Raw genomic sequence first — 23029 nt, forward strand, 5'->3', positions numbered from 1 at the left:
AGGGAGCAGATTGGGCAGAGGAGCAGCGTGGGGCAGATGAAGTAGGAGCTGGGGGTGTAGGACTGGAACTGGGCCAAAAGCCTGGGCCTGGGGTAAGTAGACCAGACCACCTTAATTATGGCATTTCCTAACTTTTGACTGCTTGGTTTTGCAATCTTAATGGGTTTTTTTAAAAACACTTTTTGTGTTTAATTATTTATATAACCTTCCAAATCATGCTACATGCTTTTATAGCTTTAAACAGGTTCCTGCACCACAGAGATTGCAATCTAAGCAGTAGAAAAATGAATCAATTCGAGTCCCTGCTTCCCCCAACACTTTCAATATTACCTTTCTTTAATCTGGACCTATGTTAAATATTGAAGTTATTTAACCCTTTGTTTTCCCCTTCCATAACCCAATTATTCCTCTTCCTCGCTGATTCATATTTATAGTGACCCTTAGCCTATCCGCTTGCAGTCCTTCCTGCTCCTCCCTCTGAATAGTCTTCTCAGTCTTGATAGAGATTGAACTGCACCAGGACAGGGTTGACACATAGTTGGGGAGAACTACTACTACTAGAGGACTTCAGTCTCCTGAGTTGTCCAGCTTAATTCCGCTAACAATCAATAAAATTTAAAATAACAAATGAAATTGGACTTGCTTTTCCACCACGCTGTATAAGAAGTTTAAAACTGTAATTCCATACGGAGGCCCTGATCTGCAAACAAGCAGCAATTCTTTCTCGATTTTTGTGGCACAAATCATTCTATTCACAGTTATCAAGTAGATGTTGAAGGAGTAGCACTTGTGCCTTCTGGTGTGATTATTTGTGGGTAAATGTTTCAAAATCAGGCTCGTAGTGGGAGGCCAAAAATACGGTGAGCCAAATTCATCCCTGATATATTGACTTCAGTTGAGTTCATACCAGTGAACAATTTGGCCCACTGTGTTTCTATATATCTGTGTTGCTATCGCTGTAAAACGCAAATTTGAAAACTTGTATTTGGTTTAATCCTTCATGTCCTGGGCCGGTCTGTTTGGGTGGTCTGTTCACAGTTTACAGAGATTAGACTAAGCGCTTCCCACTCACAGACCAGCAGCTGGATTACTGTTGGATGCTGGGGAGAAAGGTCCATATTTGTGCCAGCATTTAACTTGGCACAAGATTTGCATCAGTTATAGAAATTGCTATGCTTGGCTGTACTTCTGTTTTTATAATCCCTGTTATACTTTTATTATTAAATTGTTGACAGCTATTAGGTTCTGATTCAACTCCAGTCTTCCCTACAGTATATAAATGTGTTTTATTTCTGACCTGAGGAGACCTCATGGTCTTCTGGGGTTGGAGGAAATTTATTTCCCATGTTCATTCAATTCTGGGCTTCCCCATGTTCCTCTGCCATTCTTTGTCAGCTGTGGTCTATAATTTCCTAGCATGAGTGAGAATGTAGTCACCAGGTCTGTTCAGTTACATCTATCTCTCAGCATACTGCTTCTTTAGTATCAAAGGGGTAGCTGGGTTAGTCTGGATCTGTAAAAGAAGCAAAGAGTCCTTCTCCGGATACATCTGAAGAAGTAGATATTCACCCACGAGAGCTCGTGCTCCAATACGTCTGTTAGTCTATAAGGTGCCACAGGACTCTTCGCTTCTTTAGTGTATTTCCCCTGTGGCTGAGAGGGGAAACCCTTTTCCAGATTCTCTCTCAGACTGTTCTGCCAGTGAACCCATTGTAAGAATCTTTTTATTTGTTTGTTTAATTTAATATCTTCTCTTTTGGCCTGTTATTTCATACATCACTCCTGCTGTAATGGATGATATAGCCACAATGCCTTGGAATTAATGGGAAATCCTGTTGTCTACACCAGAGTGGCATCAGACACTATAGACTATGCAAATGTAGTAAAGCAAACAGAGAAATCTGAGGGGCATTGCTCTCTGAGGGAAATACTGTAACTATGGGTTAGGATCAGGCTGTGTTTTCCACACAAAAAGATGATAGTGAGAGCTGTCTAAAGAGAAGGACCTGGTTCCTCTTTTCATCTTACAAATGCACTGAGATGCTGTAGCGGTAGGTGGAGTAGAAGATTCTAGATAGATCTTAGGGTCTGTTAAGGCTACAAAGTAGGCCCTGTAGTACTTTGAGAATGGCTCTCCTGTTTTACCACCTGAGTATATAATGTGTAGTGACTGGAGACCTGATTTTGTATGAACAATATGTTAAGCGTAATTTAAAATAAGAATACTGTATGGACTATGGGGGTGTGAGTTGCACAGCACAACAGTGTGTTGCACTCCAGCTGCCCTGTATGGACACTGCTCATGCAAACTAAAAGGTACCTGGTGCGTGTCTCCACACAGGGCAGTCAGAGTGCATCACTCTGGTGTACTGTGCAATTCATACCTCTGTAGTCCACACTGCAGCACAGTGTCGACAAGCCCTAAGCCTGCGTTATGCGCTCAGATTTCCAAACATGCGATCATGTATTGCTTTAGTGCCCCCATTGTGCTTGATTCTGCATAGTAATTATAAAGCCTCAGCCTCCACTCACCAGTGTGCTTGTACAATTGCACAATATCATAAAGGCAGGTTAAAAACAAAGCAAAGTAAAATAAAAATCACCTTAAAATTAAAAGTGGATGAATGTATATGTACTGTGTGGACATAGCGTATCATTGTGTGCCTGTTTGTTCAGTGGAGCCTGAACAAAGAAGTCTTGTGGTACTGGAGTCTTGCTTTTCAGTGTTGTGCTGAACAGTAAGGGTTGACTCTGAACTGTGTTTGAATGAAGTTTGCACCTCAGAAGGCCTGTAAAATGAACTTCTATAGCAGAACAGACAGCACCAAGTTTCTGACATCAAATAGCTATCACAGGTACTTATCTCTGAGTGCCTCATAATCTTTTAATGTATTTTATCCTCACACCACCCCTGGGAATTAAGGCAGTGGTGTTGTCCTTGTTTTTCAGATAGGGAACTGAGGCACAGCAAAGCAAAGTGACTTGCCCAAGGCCACCCGGGGAATCTGTGGCAAAGCGGAGACTTCAACTCAGGACTCTCAGTCCTAGGCTGGTGCCCTAACTGCTGGACTATCGTTCCTCACTGTTAGTAAAGGTTAGGTCTATAAATAGCCATTGGTAGAAACAGGAATTCCCAGAGGTCCATCTAGTCTAGTATCCTGTCTCTGACCATGGCCAGTACCAGATGCTTCTGCAGGGTGTTTACATCTTCCTCTGTAGGAGGTTGTGAAACAAGCTGCCCCCCACAGTAGGCCTCAACCTGATCTCCAGTAATTAGAGATTGGCTTAAGACCTGAAACACGAGGTTTAATATCCCTGCCAATCTTTATCTTTAATTGTAACAACTCTGGATATTTTTGTTATCCATACAATCCCTTTTGAGTCTTAAATTCTTGGCCTCTGTGTGGCAATGAGTTCCACAGTTTAATTACACATTGTATGAAAAAGAATTTCCTTTTTTCAGTTTTGAATTTGCCACCTTTTAATTTGATTGACTATTTCATTGTTCTTGTATTATGGCCCAGGGAGGAAAGAAGTTTCTGATCAACCTTCTCTAGATCATTGATTACTTTATATAGTTTTATTATTCATAGATTCATAGTTTAAGACCAAAGGAAGGAACTGTAAGTTCATCTTGTCTGACCTCTTGCGTATCACAGGCCATTCATTTTCACCCAGTTATCTCTATATTGAGCCCAATAACTTGTGTTTGACTAAGCATCTTCCAGAAAGGCACCAGTCTTGATTTGATCATGTCCCATCTTATTCGTCTCCTCTCTCAGGGTAAGCAATCACACTCTTTTCAATCTCTCTTCATATGAGCCTTTCCTGTGCCCTGGATCATTCTCCTTCTTCTCTCAGCTCTTTTTACTTGAATCTTTTTGAGATGGGGAGACCAGTCCTGCCCACAGTATCCAGGTGAGGCTGCACCACTGATCTATAAAAAGGCATTAGAATATTCTCACTGGTCACTATCATATTCCTGATTTTTCCTAACGTTGTGTGTGTGTGTGTGTGTTTTTTTTTTATCCCAGCTCCACGTTTGAACAGAGGTTTTCATTGAGCTGTCTGCAATGACTCACTGGTCCCTTTCTTGGGTGTATTCAATTAATCTAGAACCCTGTAAGGGGTCTGAGTAGTTTAATTGTTTTCCCTGCTAATGTGCATTACTTTGTATTTATTGAATTAAATTTCATTTGCTGTCATGTTGCCCATTCATCTAGCTTGTTTAGCTCTCTCTGAAGTCCTTCATAGTCCTCTCTGGTCTTGAGTAACCTAAAAGACTGTATGCTATCTGCATATTTTACTCCTGGGGAATTTTGCGCTATTGTGCATGCATAATTAATGAGCTGCACATATTTTTATTTTTTTGCGCAGAAAATAAGCTTTGCCGAAATGTTGCTGCAGTTCCGCCTTTTGCCCACCAGAGGGTACTGTGGTGATAGAACAAAGCAGTAGCTCCCGGCCAGCCCAGCCAGGGAATAAAAAGAGCCTGCCTTCGTCGCAGCGCCTGTCAGGCCAGGTCAGGTCAGGAGGCAGGGGCTGTGGGGAGACAGACAGCGTGAGGTGCTGGGCGGGGAGAGTCAGATGGGCTAGTGGGGGAGGACAGGCTGGGGTAGGGGCTGAATGGGAGTGGGGCCACAGGGAGGAGGGAGGTGCAGGGTGAGGGCGTGCGGAGCTACATAGGGACAGGGAAGTGGCTGAGTGCTGGCACAGAGACGCATGCGGATGGGGAAGGGGGTACAGAGCCACATAGGGACAGGGGTGGGGTGCAGAGCCACATGGGGATGGGGGGAATCAAGTGGGTGTCTGCGTGGGGGTGGAGGGACACGTGGACTGAAGTTTCAAGGACACATGGGGGTGTAGGAACACATGGGGATGGGGCAGATGTACCTGACTGAATGGGAGAGGCTAGGGGTCAGCCAGGGTCTGCATAGGGGAAGCTCCCTAACAATCCCTCCCTGACACTCAAAAAACCTGTTCCATACTTTTCCTACCCATACCAACAACCCTCCAAGTTCACACCCAGGCTCCTTCCCAGCAGTTTACTTCCCTCTCTCTCAGCTCCTCTGTTACCCCTGACTTCCCCAAGCCTTTGCACTGCTTCTGAGGGGTGCAGGAAATATGGTTCTGTATTGTAGTTTAAATGATTATTACTCAGAGTTCTGTATTAATATGCCTCGTAAGGAATCTATGTGTCAAAAAACATTTCCTGAATCCCTTTTTGTTGTCTGTATTGTTACAGACACTTGCTGACAAGTATTTTGAAATAAATGACCAAAAATAATTGAAACTGGTATAATTATATTGTGTTATTTTGACAAATAAAATATGCAGAATTTTGCAATATTGTGTGCACAATACAAATAATACATTATATTAATAAGCAAAAATTAAGTCTCTTGGGGTGTATCACCTGGATTCTTAGAGAAATCATTATTTTACGACAATATTTTAATTGATTTACAAGATCACAAGGTATTTCTAGTTGTTAAAATAAGTGTTTGCATTTAATTCTACACATGAATCATAGAAACACAGTTTCCCGTGGGAATGTTTCTGTAGCTGTTCCCTGTTGTTCCGGAGAGGGACAAATTCTGACTAGCTCATCCCCAGATTCTCATTGCAGGGCTCCAGAGCTCTCCACTCCTCTCAGATGCAGTTCCTGCATTACCAGCTGTACCCAGAGTGTAACTATGCCCCTGTTAGCAACCCTGGTTAGGAGGGCACTTGTTTAATCACAAGGCTGGAGGCATGGGGTGGTCTTAGGCAGTCAAGAGAAATTGGAAAGCTCTACCAGTTCCCGGAGTGAGGAAGACATTTGCATGGGTGAGTTAGTGACCAGACTAGCCCCACTCCAATCAGGAAAGCATGATATGCCTTCCTATTCACTGTCTTGCATAGTGCTGCTTCTTCAGGGTCTTCCTGCAAAGGTCTCAACTAGTTCTAATGACTTTGGAATTAATGAACCTGAAGATTCAGAGGTATTATTCTGAGGGAATACATTGAATTAATGTCACTCTATAATGTGTATAGGTTGACTGCACTGTATATTCAGCTGTCATTGCCAATCAGAAATAGTTGTGCTGTTCAGTGAGGAGCTGCTGTCCTGTTTTGTGGTGGGAGAAGTGACTAGCTGCTGTTGTTTCATGAAGTCTCCTGTTTTTGTCTTTCAGAATATGACAAACTGGGCTTTCTTCTGAAGCTGGACTCAAAACTGTGAGTAGAACAATGGGAATGCTACTTTCCTTTGCCTTTTTTGTTATGGTTTCTATTGCAGACAACAAAAATTCTGGGTTACTCGTGCAGTGTGGATTGGTTGAGAGGACAGTGCACTGTCAGATGGGAGAGCTGAGATTAGGAGCAGACTGAAGGTTCCTGCTCTCTGGGTGTCACTGCTGTATGCCTAGCCAGGCTGGCAGAGACTTTGGTTCACTCCCTTTCAATTCTTGATGGCTGATCAAGAGAATAGTAACATCAACCTTAAACTATGCCTGTCTTTCTGCCCTGTGAGTCTTATTCCGAGTCTTCCAAATTAGGAAAAGTTAATTAAGCCTGTGGAACCATGGGAAATAATAAGCTGTAATGTAACTCAGAGGTTGGAAACGGATTCCTTCACATCTGGGCCATTCACACATGACCCCAGAAGCTTGTTGAAAAATTGGAGATGGTGCAAAGAAGGGCCACAAAAATTATTTGGGGGCTGGAAAAAATGCCTAAAAGCAAGAAACTTAAGGAACTTAATCCATGTAGCGTATCAGAAAGAAAATTAAGAGGTGACTTCAGTAAAGTGTATAAATACCTTCACAGGGAGATACAAGGTACTAACTGGCTCTTTAACAGCAGAGAAAGACATAACAAGAATCAGTGTCTGGAAGTTAAAGCCAGACAAATTGAAATTAGAAATCAGGCACAAATTTTATCCGTGAGGGTGATTAACCACAACCAAGCGAAGTGGTGGATTCTCTATCTCTTGAAGTCTTCAGATCAAAGCAGGCTGCCTTCTGGGAAGATGCTTTAGCCAAACACAAGTTATTGGCCTCAATACAGGAATAACGGGATGAAATTCTCTGGCCTGGGTTATCCAGAAGGTCTGACTAGATGATCTAATGGTCCTTTCTGGCCTTAAAATCTGTGAAGCTGAGTTGTATGTTTAGTGGCTGCTGGTGGTAGTAGATCAATTTGCCATGTCATAGATGGGGCAAAAGTTACGAAAGTGGGTAGGTCTGATTGTGACACCAGATGGAATAGCCTTATACCAGTCAATTTTAGGCTAAATTTGCTGACTAATGGTGAGCAGCAACTCTATAGTCTGATGTCAGTGACTGTATAATAATTTCATTGTAAGAGGGTGTTAGTTGCCTCCTCCTCCTATCTGTGCTAGGTGAAAAGGCATTGAAACAATCCATTGGCTGGAATGGCATGAATTTGCATTACCTGTACAATGGCTCAGGTCCGCACAACAGCTGCCCTTGATGTCGTGTAAGGATTGGTTGTATTGATTGATTGCAACATTTCATTGAAGTCTTAGCTGAGGGCTGGCCGAAATGCTGCATTCTACCCAGGATCTCCCCATTGTGAATGGGAAGCCCCATAAAAGCCCTTATCTCATCCACTGCAAATAAAGTATGGTGCACAGTGAATAAAAAGGTCTCTGTGTAGAAGCCACTCTCTTTCACTGTACATTTGGTATGTAAAGTACCATCATCTGTTTTTTTCTGGCTTAAAGAGTAGTAACAAAGTAGCAGAAGATGCTATGCATGTATCTGAGATAGTAGAAAAAATTGTGTATTAGTTACTGTGTAGACCCCCAAAACACTGCATGAAAAGACGGTTAAGGTTGGAAGTCCAACTCCATTCTACACATGTGAAACTGAGGCACAGAGATTAAGTGAAAAATTGTTAACTAGTTATGGGTGCCCAATTTGAGAAGCCTTGGGCCTGATATTTCAAAGTACGTAGCATTTTATAGCACTTTCTATGTTTAGAGCAGAGGTCCCATTGACTTCAGTTACAGTTGTGAGTGTTTAGCACTCCTGCAAACCAGACCCCAGGTGTCTTAAATTGGGGACTCAAAAAATGAAGCTTATAACTTGGTCAAATTTGGGTAAATTTTCACAAGGATGATCAAAGATACATCTTTGACACCAGGCTGACCCTTCCCTCCTTCCCCTGCCAAATTTCAAGTTTCTACTTCAAAGCCTGGAGACGGCAGGTCTCCTCAGGTAAACGTCTGTAAGATTTTTTTTTAACATAGACAAAATAATGTATTTTCTCCTAATATTGTTCTCAGAAATGACTGAAGTGTTTTTGATCTAACGTTCCAAAAATATTCATCCGGAAGCAGAAATCTGGGATAGGAAATTTCAGCCCAAATTGTTTACGTTGGCAAAATTATAAACAAGTGAAAACAGGTGTAACGGGTGGACCCCTTGAAACGCCACCTGATCTGCTGAGATACCACTGAGTCTACCTGTTCTGCCAGCCTGGGCCCCCTTTAACCGGTCTTGCTTAGCCAGGCTCTTAAACCTCCTCTAACCGACACACAGGCAGGGCCACACCCAGCTGCAGATCAGCTCTGGGACGACTCAGCTTCAGGGACTTGCTCCAGCACTTAGATGTCCACCTCCCTGGGAGTGCAGACCCAAAGATATAGTATGAATGTCACCCCCTCCCTCAATGTGGAGAGAGGTGTGCACACTTCTTGCCCCCACAGTTAGAAATTACAGAAACTGGGTTTAATAATAAACACAACCATTTTTATTAAGTATAAAAGGCAGATTATAAGTGGTAAAAGGGGTAACAAACAGAACAATGCAGATTACTAAGCTAGTTTCACTAGAGAAATTGGTTACAAATAGTATTTCTCACTCTAGATATTGTTGCAGGCAGTTTACAAAGGTTCTGTGGTTCAGAGTTCCAGTTATATTCCTTTTCAGACTGGACCCCTGTCTCAGTCTGGACTCCCCTTTGCCTTCCCTTCAGGTGGCTTTTGCAGTCTGTCTTCTTGGGCAGACAGCCGTGGAGAGGAGGAGTCCAGTTTGCCTTCCTCCTCACCCTTAAATAGGATTAACATAAGGCGGGAATCCTTTGTTTCCCAAACTTGACCCCCCTTCCCTTCCAGTGGAAAGTTACAAGTCCCAGGTAATGTTTTAGTATCAGGTGACAAGACCACCTGACTCTGTAGGATCACAGCATCCATGAGTCAGGGGCAGTATGGAGTGTCCACAGGAAAGCCAATCTTTTCACAGTCTATTGTCCTCGCTGATGGGCCTTCCGCCTCGTCTGGCTTTTCCATTGTTGTAGCTGAAGTGGTAGCAGGGGGCGTCACCCAAAGTAGCATAGTTGAAATACAGATACATAGTCAATATTCCTAACTTCAGATACAGACATGATACAGGCATGCAGATTGGATAATCACATTCAGTAAATCATAACCTTTCCAATGAGATCTCACATGAGCCATCTTGTATAAAGTACATCTCAGTTATGTCATATTCATATCATTAGCATATTTTCATAAGGAATATGGAATGACACATCAAAACAGAGTCTTATCATGGAAACGGTCAGGCAGCCTTAGCTTTAGGTGTTGCTACTTGCACCACCTATAATTATGTGAGAACTATTATGTGAGCATGTAATTAACGATTGTATTGCAATGCTGCGCACTGATAAGGTTGCCTGCAGGAAGTGGCAGCACTAGGGCATTGTGTGCTGGCTTCCCTGGCTTGTAAGGCAAATGGCGTGTTGCACTGGGTAACGGAACATTGACCTGGGTGGCTGTGAGGTGCTGAACTTGCACTTGCTGGCATCAGGGACAGGTGGCCGCTGCTCCTGGCCTGGGTCTGAAGAGGGGTTTTTTGAAAATGGATTATCACTGTTCATGGGTTAATACTGGGTAGGAGAGAATAACCAGAAGGACTGTGTACCATTTACAATGTATATAACAATAATTTCCCTGCATGCGCCAGTCATGGTGGGACTTTACTTCCTGTATTGCTTTGAAGAAGACTGGACAAAATGCAGCTCCTTGTCTCCACCAGCTGCAGTGATCCTTCTTATCCTCTTGTGTTTGGAGGCTCCCCTGCTTCTCATATTCACATCTGTTCTGCTTGGGTCTCAGGTGCACTCCTTCTGCAATGATGAAACCGGAATAGAACAATTGAGAATGGAAGAGACAAGATGGGCTAAAAAACCAAAATGTAGCAACTTGAAAACCATATTTAGCCATCCGTTCTCTATAGCATGGCTTACTCCAGTGCTGCTTCAGACCAAGGAAAGGTAGACCCATACCAGTATGTACTCTGAAGAATTTCTGACCAGCATTTCCAGTAAAGTAAACCCCACATTTCGGCACTATTGTTATATACCTTTTACATAAATGTTTAGAACAAGAAGAAAAAATATTAACAGTGAAAGTAATTAACCATTGGAACAATTTAACAAGGATTGCGGTGGATTCTCTATCACTGACCATTTTAAAATGAGGATTGGATTTTTTTTTTTTTAAATATATGCTCTCTGAGTTATTGTGGGGAAGTTCTCTGGTCCATGTTATACAGGAGGACAGAGTGGGTAATCCTAGTGGTCCCTTCTGGCCTTGGAATCTATGAATCTGGGCAATCTTAATGTAGGCCTTTCCTCATATTTGAGTACTTCTCTGCGCGAATTTAACAGGAGCTCTCTTTGGACGGAAAATGTGCAGGGGAGATCCCTATCCAGCCAGTGGGGCCCAGGGAAAGGAAAGTCTCCATAATGGAGCCAGACTCAGGGCAGAGACTCAAGCTGGTAAGAGCAGCTACAGAAGCTGTCTCAGCAGGGACTGGTGGACACTGATGATACCAGACTCTACTTGCTACCGTTTTTCCTCTGGATATTCTTTTCCTTCTGCTGTTTGACCCTCATCATCACTTCAGTCTCCCTCCACCCTGTCCTCTGTGCTCTTCTCATTCTCCCTTCCCTCCTCTCTGCTTGCTCCGGTGCTCTGGTCACCTCTCCCTTTGTTTTTAGCTTATCCCTTCCAGCCTTCCCTTCCACTCTGCTTGTGTGTTCGCTCTCTTTTTCCCACCCTTTGTCTGTCTTGTCTATTTAGATGGTAAGCTCTTTGGAACAGGGACTGTTTGTTATTCTGTGCTGTACCTCGCACAATGAGACCCTGGTCTTGGTTGGGGTCTCTGGGTGATAAAATAATAATATATTTTCTTTACTCACTTCTTAAATGAAATATATGTATATAGCATCATAAATGTGCATGTTTGGCGCCCATCATGTGAGTTAGTAAAACACTCCTGCAAAGCTTGCAGACTGAGGCCTGACACGAAGAAGACAAACACTGTGAAATTACATTATGGTTATGGGGCAGGAAGTGCTGCATGGATAAGATCCTGTGGATGTTTACGGTAGTTGCTGTTAGTGGATTTGGTATTGTGCTCTCCTTGTATTCTGAATACATGCTATGAACTCAGTGAAAGGCAAAGCTTAAAAGCTAGGCTAGCTGATAAGTTTTCTACAGAACTTAATAATGAAGATAGTACTGTGTTGGTGGACACCTGGGCTCAAGGCCTTAGAGATAATGTGTTCTGTGTTGAAGACCCTGTTGATAGAAATGGCTTCATTACATGGCTGCTGCTGTAGATTCTGCCACTTGTGTGTTGCCTTAACTATTGACAGCATGTGAGAACCTTGTGTGACCAGGCGAAACACCTGGGGCAACGGAACTCAGTTTCTCCTGTTTCCCATACTCTTTCAGTTGTTCCATGTCTGTCTTTTGTCATTAGTTGGTGACATTTAAGGTATTAAAGAAGGACTAACCTCCCTTGTGAAGGTAGCCCTGCAGTAAGACGTAAATGCCTTGGTTCACAGTTTAAAACAAATTATACACAGGAAATGATTTAGCTGGTATAAATATAGGGTGGTATTTCACGTTTGGCAGTTTAATTTTACCCCTGTTGCTATCTCTGCCTCTTTTACACTGCACATGCCCAGTCCAGGTTATTCAGATTGATTTATAGTGTAGTTGTTATAATTATAGCTATATAACAATTCTTTTGCTTTTGGAATTCTCCTGTGTTTATGGGAGTTGCACGGAAACCAGATTTGTTTCTCCCCCTTTGTAGGAATATCTGGAATTGCTTTGAATTCTATTTTCCTTTGAAATCTTGTTTCTGATGCATACCTCCCTGAAATGTTTAGCAAGGCTGGCCTTGCAAGGGGAATCTGACTTGGAAGTGGAATGCAGATCTTTATAATATTGTGCTGTTTGTCTGTTAAAGGGACATCTGGAAAATAGTTCTCTTTGCACAGACTGTTTCAGGCCAAAAACCTTGTCATTAGTGAAGAAAAATCATGCATCCTGAGGAGCCCTCCTCTCAGCTGGGAGGAAAGCTTTGCAATAGATATGTGGGAGGGAAGGACTCCTTGTTCTCTTCTGGCGTGTATTGGCTAAGTATTATGTAGACTCATTCTGTGGGAATGCTTTGCATTTTTTTTAAAGGTGGGGTTTGTTAATGACTTGCAAGTGGCAGGAGAGAGTGGGGCGAGTGGCAAGGTGGACACATTTGCAAACAGGGCACAGGTTCTGAGTACCTTCATGGATGCTCAGGGAAAGAGGTCTGTTAAGTGCCTCAGTGAGTTGTTTATTTTTATTTATTTACATTTGTACCTATCATATATGCAGTTGCAGAAATTAGAATCTCAAACCAAAAAATATGCATAGCGCATGAAACAAATTAGACTCCTAGAAGACCTTCCGATTCTAAGAATACTTTGATTTGTCTAGCTTCAACTTCTGGCCATTGGATCATGTTAGACCTTATTCTGCTAGATTGAGGAGCCCATTATTAAATATTTGTGCCCCATGCAGGCACTTATAGACTGCAATAAAGTCACCCCTTAACTTTTTCTTTAAGCTAAATAGATTGACCTCTCTGAGTCTATCACGACAAGGCATATTTCTAATCCTTTAATCATTCTCGTGGCTCTTCTTTGAACCCTCTCCAATTTATCAACATCCTTCTTGAATTGTGGGCACCAGAACTGGCCACACTATTCTAGCAGTGGTTGCAGCAGTGCCAAATACAGAGGCGAAATACTCTCTACTCCCACTCGAGGTTCCCCTGTTTATGCATGGCAGGGTCGCATTAGCTCTTCTGGCCACAGCGTCACTCTGGGAACTCCTGTTCAGCTGATTGTCCACCAGGACCCTCAGATCTTTTTCAGAGCCCCGGCTTCCCAGGAGAGAGTCCCCCATTGTAAGTAAGGCCTGTGTGCTCTGTTCCTAGATGTATCCATTTGCATGGAACCATATTAAAACTCATATTGTTTGCTTGTGCCCAGTTTACCAAGCAATCCAGATCGCTCTGTGTTGGTGACCTGTGATCGTCATTATTTATTACTCCCCTAATTTTTGTGTCATCTGCAAGATTTATCAGTTTTGGAACAGATTGATCAATTAAACAGTAATAAATCATCAGGACCAGATGTATTCATCCAAGAGTTCTGAAGGAACTCATATATGAAATTGCAGCATTACTAACTATTGTTTCAGAGTAGCAGCCGTGTTAGTCTGTATCCGCAAAAAGAACAGGAGGACTTGTGGCACCTTAGAGACTAACAAATTTATTAGAGCATAAGCTTTCGTGGACTACAGCCCACTTCTTCGGATGCATATTACAATATAACTATTGTTTGTAACATGTTGCTTAATCAGGCTTTGTACCAGATGACTGGAGTGTAGCTAATGTAACGCCGATTTTTTAAATGGTTTCGGAGGTGATCCTGGCAATTGCAGAAGCCTAACTTCAGTACCAGGCAAACTGGTTAAAACTATAGTACAGAACAGAATCATCAGACAGCGAGATGAATACAATATGTTGGGGAAGAGTCAACATGGCTTTTGTAAAGGGAAATCATATGGGGGAATCACCATTCTATTGGAGTGCTTTGAGGGTATCGGCAAGCATGTGGACAAAGGTGATCCAGTGGATATAGTGTACTTGGACTTTCAGAAAATCTTTGGCTCTAAAGCAAACTATGCAGTCATGAGATAAGAGAGAAGGTCCTGTCATGGACCAGTAACTAGTTAAAACATAAGAAACAAAGGGTAGGAATAAATGGTCAGTTTTCACAATGGAGAGTAGTAAATAGCGGGTCCCCCAAGAATCTGTACTGGGACCCGTGCTGTTCATATATGATCTGGAAAAGGGGGTGAATAGTGAGATGGCAAAATTTGCAGTCTATAAAAAATTACTCAAATAGTTAAGTCCAAAGCGGACTGCAAAGAGTTACAAAGAGACCAGGCAAAACTGGGTGACGGAGCAACAAAATTCAGTGTTGATAAATGCAAAGTAATGCACATTGGAAAACACAATTCCATTTAGACATACAAAATGAGGGGGTCTAAATTATCCATTACCACTCAACAAGGAGTGGAATAACTGGAGAGTTCTCTGAAAACATCTGCTCAATATGCAACGATAGTGAAAAAAGCGAGCAGTGTTCGGAACCATTAGGAATGGGATAGATAACAAGACAGAAAATACGATAATGCCACTATATAAATCCCTGGTACACCCCCACCTTGAATACTGCGTGCAGTTCTGGTCTGAATGTTATGGAGAAAGTGAATAGGGAAGTGTTATTTACTCCTTCACATAAAACAATGACTAGGGGTCACCTGATTAAATTAATAGGTGGCAGGTTTAAAATGAGCATAATCATAGAATATCAGGGTTGGAAGGGACCTCAGGCGGTATCTAGTCCAACCCCCTGCTCAAAGCAGGACCAATCTCCAGACAGATTTTTACCCCAGTTCCCTAAATGGCCCCCTTAAGGATTGAACTCACAACCCTGGGTTTAGCAGGCCAATGCTCAAACCACTGATCTATCCCTGTCATCCAGGGTGTTGTCATCTCTCTTTTCAATTACCGCAATATCCTTTTCTCTGGCCTGGACAAATGCAGTTTTGCCCACACATCTCCATTCGGAAGTCTGCTGTAAAGATCATTCTCCTAGCCCATTCCTTTGACCACATCACTTCTCTCTTTGCATCCCTCCGCTGGCTCCCCATTCTCCATCACATCAAACAAAAGCTGCTTGTCTTCATTTTCAAGGCCCTTCATGGCCTGTCTTCACCCTACCTATCATCTCTCCTTCAGTTTTGAGAGGTCAACTCCTGCCTCTGATCAGCCCATGATGCCAACCTGCCTCTCCCACTTGTTAGATTGTCAAATAATCACCTTTGTGCTTCTCCCCTGCTGCCCCAGATTGCTTGGGAGGAGTTCCCTGTAAACGTCTGCAAAGCTACCTTATTAACTTCTTCAAATACCTCCTTAGAATTCTCTTTGCCGTGGACTAGGGCACCCAAGCAATGACATCCTCGGAGAAGAAGGAATGGTTACTTAGCAGTAACTTGGTTCTTTGAGGTGGTGGTGTCCATCCTGGAATACATAACCTGCCTCTGTCCTTGCTTTTGGAGTCCTCAGCTAACTCTGGTTTAGTTGTGAAGGAATTGAGGGAATGTGGCAGTTGCCTCACCTGTTATGCCCTCATATGGGCTCATGAGGAGGCATTGGGTGCATGCGCACCCCCGACAGGCACTGCTGTCTAACATCTCCATCTGAAAATGGGACTAAAAATATTACTCATCTCACCGGGGTTGTGAAATTAAATTTAATTAATATTTGTGAGGCACTCAGATACGATAGTAATGAAGAAATTAGTAATTGTCTCCAGAGCAGGGTTTGAATAGCATGTAGTAAATAGGGAATGGGCCCACACATTGAACAACAAGAAGAAAATGAATATTGAATAGCTGCTCATTAAATTAGCACCATCCGTTCTGTGCAGGGAATGAGGCAGGTGTCCTATGAAAAAAATAGTATGGGATCATATAATTAAGACTATAACATAATGCATATGCACTGGGGGGCCACATTAAGGTTGCACAGGCAGCCTTTATTAAGCATTACCAAACTTTTGAGTGCTTGACTTTGCAACCTTAATAATGTTCTTTGTAATCTAGTTTTTGTGAGGGTAATTTATTTTAAATTATAGAATGAGAATTATATTGTGCTAACTAATTCAATTTAATTGACGTAAACATTTATTTATTATATTGAACAAGAAATATTTGGATTATTTCCAAAATTATGGGGTGAAGCATGGAGTGGAAACATAACCTAATGCTACCAGCCATTTTCACAATAAAATTTGAATGGAGCATCATTGCCGTAATGGCAGGTCTGAACACAGTGATAGCACTTGACTTAATAAAATGATGGTTGCTGATGGGTGACTACACAGTGACGCAGAAGGATAGTAGTGTAGAGTGTGAGACATAGAAGTGAGATATTTATCGTATATGTGCAAAAGATTTGCCAAAAAAATACTAATTTGAAAAAGAAGCTATTAGATCAACTTAGATGATTATAATAGCAACCACTATTAATAAACAGGATTTTGTATATATTTTGGGTTTACATTAGCTTTTTGGGTGCTTATTTAAATAAAATGAGGGATGTTCTTTAATCTTCTGGGCTCAGTGGCTAGACACTCCGTGGTACTGAGTAGCTGGTGTCTGTTGTCTTGCAATTTTATTTTATAGTGAAGATGTGGGAGATGTTACAGAGATGTTTGAATATTCAGTGTAATCACAAACCTGATCTCATAAGAAATAAAACGTGAAGAAATTGAGGTCTTTGTAAAAAATAAACGGAGAGCCAAAAAAAACTAACTTTCACTCTCCAAATTCAAATGAAACTTGATCCAGACTGTGAGAGCGCCATAAAAATGGAGGGAGCCTGTGCTAGGAATACAGACAGATTGGATTACTGCTGTTTGTTTAAATTCCTTCCCTTCAGAACTTTAATAACAGCTGAAACAAACCCTTTTCTCTTCACTTTGTTTTTGGGGTGCGAGGTAGATTTGAAAGTGTGTGTGTGTGTGTGTGTGTGTCTTTACGTGGTGCTTTGCCATAAAAAAAAAAACAAGTGGTAAACTTGTGGAATTCTAGACTTCCCTGGTACTTGTTGCTGAGAGATTTGTCCCTGCCTATCTCTACATTGATTTTTATCTCTCTTTTTTTTCCCCCATAGACTCATAGAAATTAGACACATCAAATTTTTTCCAATCTGCCAGGGTAGGAACATTCTCCGTTGTGTATTTCTCATTGTTTCCACAAGCCAATTTTAACTGTCCAAGGTAATGGAGCTTCCATTGTTCCCCTTGAGAAACTTTTCTATGGATTAATGCATCCCTTTCTTTGCATTATACATAAAGGATATATATACTTGCTCTGACGTCCAGAAGGAGATGGGAGGCAGACCAGTTGAGAGTCTCTGGGTAAAGATAAGAGTTAAAAATAGGGGTGATGCCATGGTGAGGGTCTACATAGACTACTAAATCAGGAAGAGGAGGTGGATGAGGCATTTCTAGAACAAATAACAGGACCTGGTAGTAATGGGGGACTTTAACTATCTAGACATCTGTTGGGAAAGTAATAGGCAAAACACAAAATCTCCAATAAGTTATTGGAATGTACTGGAGACAACTTTTTTTTTCCAGAAAGTGGAGAATATAAGCAGGGGCACAGCCATTTTAGACGTGATTCTGACCAACAGCAAGGGATTGGTAGTGAATCTGAAGGTGAAAAGCAGTTTGGCTGAGAGTGAAATTTCAGGATTCCAAGGAAGGAAGGAGCAAGTGCAGCAGAATAAGGATAATGGACTTAAAAAAATCAGACGTTAACAAACTCAGAGAATTGGTAGGCAAGATCCCATGGGAAGAAAATCTAAGAGAAAAAGGAGTTTAGGAGAGCTGGCAGCTCCTCAAGGAAACAATATTAAAGGCAAAGGAAAGATAGGAAGAATAGTAAGAGGTCAATATAGCTCCACCAGGAGCTCTTTAATGACCTGAAAATCCTACAAAAAGTGGAAACATGGTCATATTGATGAGGAACACAAAAGAACAAGCACAAGAATGTAGGGACAAAGTCAGAAAAGCGAAGGCAGAAAATGAGTTACATCTGGCAAGGGACATAAAAGGCAACAAGAAGAAGTTCTTTAAATACATTAGAAGAAAGATGAAGGAAAGTATAGGTGCTCTACTTTGCAAGGAAGGAGAGCTAATAACTGATGACATCAAGAAAGCTGAGGTGCTTAATGCCTATTTTCCCTCAGTCTTCACTTAAAATATTAATGATGACCAGATACTCAACACAATTAATATTGACAATCAGGAGGAGGAACGCAAGATGAAATAGGGAAAGAACAGGTTAAAGAATATTTAGATAATTTAGATGTATTTAAGTCAGCAATCTCAGAGCCATTAGCATTTTTTTAGCGCTTCTGGAGGACAAAGGAGGTCTTAGACTAGAGAACAGCAAACATGGTACCTATCTTTAAAAAGGTGAACAAGCAGGACCTGGAGAATTATAGACCAGTCAGCCTAGCTTCAGTACCTGGACAATTCTGGAGCAAATTATTAAACAATCAGTTTGCAAGCACCTGGAAGATAATACGGTTATAAGGAATAGTTAGCATGGATTTGTCAAAAACAAATCATGTCAGACCAACCTAATGTCCTCCTTTGATAGGATTACTGATGTAGTGGATGGGGGGAAGCAGTAGATGCGATATACCTTGATTTTAGTAAGGCTTTTGGTACTGTTCCACATGATTTCTCATAATCAAACTAAGGAAATGTGGTCTAGATGAATTTATTATAAGGTGGGTGCACAACTGACTAAAAGACCATACTCAGAGAGTAGTTATCAATGGTTCACGGGCAAACTGTGAGGGTATATTTAGTGGGGTTCTGCAGGTGTCAGTCCTGGGTCTGGCACTATTCAATATTTTCATTAATGACCTGGATAATGGAGTAGATAGTATGCTTACGAAATTTGCAGATCACACCAGGTTGGGAGGGGTTGCAAGCACTTTGGAGAACAGGTTTAAAAGCCTCACATGCACCCATAGATTCATAGATTCTAGGACTGGAAGGGACCTCGAGAGGTCATCGAGTCCAGTTCCCTGCCCTCATGGCAAGACCAAATACTGTCTAGACCATCCCGGATAGACATTTATCTAACCTACTCTTAAATATCTCCAGAGATGGAGATTCCACAACCTCCCTAGGCAGTTTATTCCAGTGTTTACCCACCCTGACAATTAGGAACTTTTTCCTAATGTCCAACCTAGATCTCCCTTCCTGCAGTTTAAGCCCATTGCTTCTTGTTCTATCCTTAGAGGCTAAGATGAACAAGTTTTCTCCCTCCTCCTTATGACACCCTTTTAGATACCTGAAAACTACTATCATGTCCCCTCTCAGTCTTCTCTTTTTCAAACTAAACAAACCCAATTCTTTCAGCCTTCCTTCATAGGTCATGTTCTCAAGACCCTTTAATCATTCTTGTTGCTCTTCTCTGGACCCTCTCCAATTTCTCCACATATTTCTTGAAATGCGGTGCCCAGAACTGGACACAATACTCCAGTTGAGGCCAGAGCAGAGTAGAGCCCAGATGAGCAAAAGCTTGATTCACCAGATGTAAGGAGAACATTGGACCACATCAGACTCTTTTGATCCTCAGCACAGTTATTTGTCAGGATTGCAGACAGGGCAAAGGGCAAAGTGATTTCCACTCAGAAGATTTCCTCTTGCATTCGGTTGTGCTGCCAGTTAGCTAATATCACACCACCCTCCAAGAGCATTGGCTCATTTGTCTAGAGTGCAAGGGGCTTCAGCAGTTTTGCCGGGACAAGTTCTATTAAAGACATTTGTAAGGCAGCAGCCCGACCGTAATTTCACACTTTTACTGCTCGTTTTACCATTTCCCATCAGTTCAGGAATGATGCCAGTTTTGGATGGATCGTTTTTCAGCTGCTGTTTAGGTAGACTCTGAGCCTACCTCCACGTTAAGCTGCTTATGATTCACCTGCAGTGGAATAGATTTATAATCACTTGAAGAAAAATGAGTTGCCTACCTTTCTGTAACTCTTATTCTTTGTGATGTGTTGCATATGTCTATTCCACGACGCACCCTCCTTCCCCTCGCTACTTGAGTCTACCCGGTCAGAAGGGACTGAGGGAGATCGGGAGTGGCTCCACCTTCTTATACTGGCACGCAGTGGCACATGGCAACATAGGGCATTCAAGCCACCCTGATAGGTACCACTGTGGGAAAAAGTTCTCCGACGACTGTACACATGTACAATGGAACAGACACGTGCAGCACATCTCAAAGAACAACAGTTACAGAAAGGAGGTAACCATTTTATGTGATGATAATTAGGAACTGTTTTAAGAACATTTTATTAGATGCCCCAAAAACACGATTGCACATTCAAGAGAGAAGACTACACTGGTTAAAAAACTAGGTTGGCTTAGACAGGGTAAGTGAAAACAGCAATAAAAAACATATAACAAAGGGGAGGTTGACAACAATGAATATAAATTAGAAGCTAGGAATTGTAGAAAATTTAAAGGGGAAACAAAAGAACTCAAGAAGAAATCTGTGGCTAGCAGAGTTAAGGACAATAAGAAGTAGTTTAAGTACATCACCAAGAAAAGGAATTCTAACAGTGGTATTGGAACACTACTAGATGGAAGTGCATCAGTTGTCAATAATAATGCAGAAAGGTAAAAGTGTTTAATAAATATTTCTATTCTATATTTGGGAAAAAGCCAAATGATGTAGTCAGATCATCTGATGATCAGTAAGTACTTTCTATTCCAGTAGTAACTCAGGAGGATGTTAAACAGGAGCTACTGAAGACAGACATTTTTAAATCAGTCCATCTGGATAACTCTGTATCCAAGATTTTGGGGGCAAAAACAGCGAGGGAGGTTTCTGGATCATAAATATTGATTTTTAATATGGCCTGGCCACTTAAAACTTAGATTGAGATAGCTACAGTGTTCAGAGGTGTGAAAAATCTGTACCCTGGAGTACTGTGGCTATGCTGACCTAACCCTTTGGTGTAGAGAAAGCTAGGAAGAAATAATAGAGTCCCCCATCCTGTAACATGGCCTACATCCTGGGAAACAGTGACTTGGGGCCATGGTTGATCATCCGCTGAGCATGAGCTCCCAGTGCAACACTGTAGCTAAAAGGCTAATGTGATCCTTGGCTGTTCCAACAGGAATATCGAGTATGAGTAGGGAGGTTATATTACCTCTGTATTTGGCACTGGTGCAACTGATATTGGAATTCTGTGTCTAGTTCTCTTCTCAAAAAATTTAAAAATTAATTGAATAATTAGATCGGGTTCATGGAAGAGCCATGAAAATGATCAATGGACCGGAAAACGTACCTTATCTGAGACTCAAGTGCTCAATCTGATTAGTTTATCAAATCGAAGGTAACAAATGAAAGGAAGGGCTGAATAATAATAATAAGATCATGCAATTATCTTAACTTAGGCATGAGCACTGCTTCATGGGTCAGTAATAACTTTTTGGGTCCTTTACACATTTTCTTGGTTTCATTTTTATGGGTATCATAGTAGAGGTTACCCTTAAGTGATTTAAATGATCAGTCTCTAGTGTTTTGTTTATCAAAGATCTGAACATGATATGTTGTGTAACTTTAAGTAAGACTTTGCACCTTTCTGTGCCTCAGTTTCCCCATCTGTAACATGAGAATGAGAATATCTTCTTCCCAGGGTTATTGAGGCATATTTCACTGTGTGTAAAATACTTGAAATCCTGCAATGAAAACTCTTCTATAAGGCATCTAGTCATAGACTAAGGAGATGATAATTCCTCTTTATATTTCTCTTGTGGCCACACCTGGAATATTGTGTACTATTAGGGTCCCTCATTACCAGAAATACCTTGGAAAATTGAAGGAAGTACAATGTGGCAAGTTACCTCCTTCGCCTCGTCGGCCTTGGAGTTTCTCCCTTGGAAGGTGGGAGGCCTGGAGTAAATCAATCCTACTCTGTTGGGTTTCTGTTCTTCACTCTGGTTGATTGTTCAATATATTTACAAGGTGGCCTCAGGGTAGGCCTGAGTTGTTCTCCGATGCAAAGCAACAAAACCCCAAACTCAGCACAAAAGAAATAACTTTCCCTGCCCCCTTCCGGGGTGTTGTCTTATTACGCTGGCTTCTGGTGACCAGTTCTTTACCAAAGAACAGTCAGCTTCCTATAAGGAGAACAGACAGCCTTCCATCCAGGAGAGACCTTCTCTCCCTGCTGCAGCTTGCGTCTCCTCCCTTCTCTTCCTCTCACCAGAAGAGGGGCTTTTAAAGATCACCGGCAGCCCTTAATTAGACTCAGGTGTGTCTAATTAACATGAGGTAATCTCTTTTCAGTTTATAGGGGAAAAGGCCTTCACCATTTTGGGACTGACATATCTGGCTTCCATCACTCTTATATCTGTCAGGTCTGACTTTGTCACAGCAGAGAGGAGACCCACAAATGACCAGAAGACTATAGGGTTTGATTTAGGAGGAAAAAATAAATGGTAAAAATACATTTTATATATAATGTAGCTGGGCTAAGTGATGATTAAGTGGTGAAGGTTGTAAAAACCATGAATGTAGGTGAAATATGTATGATGGTAGAATGGTGGGAGGAGTGATGGGATGAAGCCAAAAGCAAAACTTAAGTAAAACATCAGGGAAAATCTTTCTGACAGTGAGATTCATGAGACTCTGGAACAGTTTTCCTAGGGAAGTGGTTGAAACCCATCACTAGGACATTTAAAACTTACCTTGACAAAATCCTGCTTCTGTTTTGATCCTTGGAAAGCACATGTTGTTTTCTGGAACTGTCCTCCTTGCATTGAATCTTCTGCGAAATTATCATAAGAAGTCATCTTACTCTGTATCTCAGCATTGCTCTCTTCCTGCCCTAAGTAGATGAGGTTGTGAAAGCTCAGTGCATTTCATCGTTTTCATTTAGACCAGCAAATGTTATCTAAAACAACTTATTCTTCTGCAAATAGTTTCCCTCTAGGTGCTCCACTTCAGGTGCGCTTGCGCCCTGTCCCTTTGATTGGATATATTTGGTGGCTGTACCCATTC

General features: G+C 41.8%; 1 protein-coding gene across 13 annotated transcripts in view; it reads left to right on the forward strand.

The window, feature by feature from the left end:
• The window catches only part of ST3GAL3 (ST3 beta-galactoside alpha-2,3-sialyltransferase 3), a 367793-nt gene that overhangs the window by 130178 nt on the left and 214586 nt on the right, over positions 1 to 23029 (forward strand). For all 13 annotated transcript variants that reach the window (XM_065555304.1, XM_065555307.1, XM_005307127.5 and 10 more), the window contains one exon: positions 6177 to 6219. In XM_065555304.1, the coding sequence (XP_065411376.1) occupies positions 6177 to 6219 (43 nt within the window). The remainder of the gene's footprint in view (positions 1 to 6176; positions 6220 to 23029) is intronic.

This window comes from Chrysemys picta, chromosome 8, assembly GCF_011386835.1.
Source record: "Chrysemys picta bellii isolate R12L10 chromosome 8, ASM1138683v2, whole genome shotgun sequence".
Taxonomy (NCBI): domain Eukaryota; kingdom Metazoa; phylum Chordata; order Testudines; family Emydidae; genus Chrysemys; species Chrysemys picta.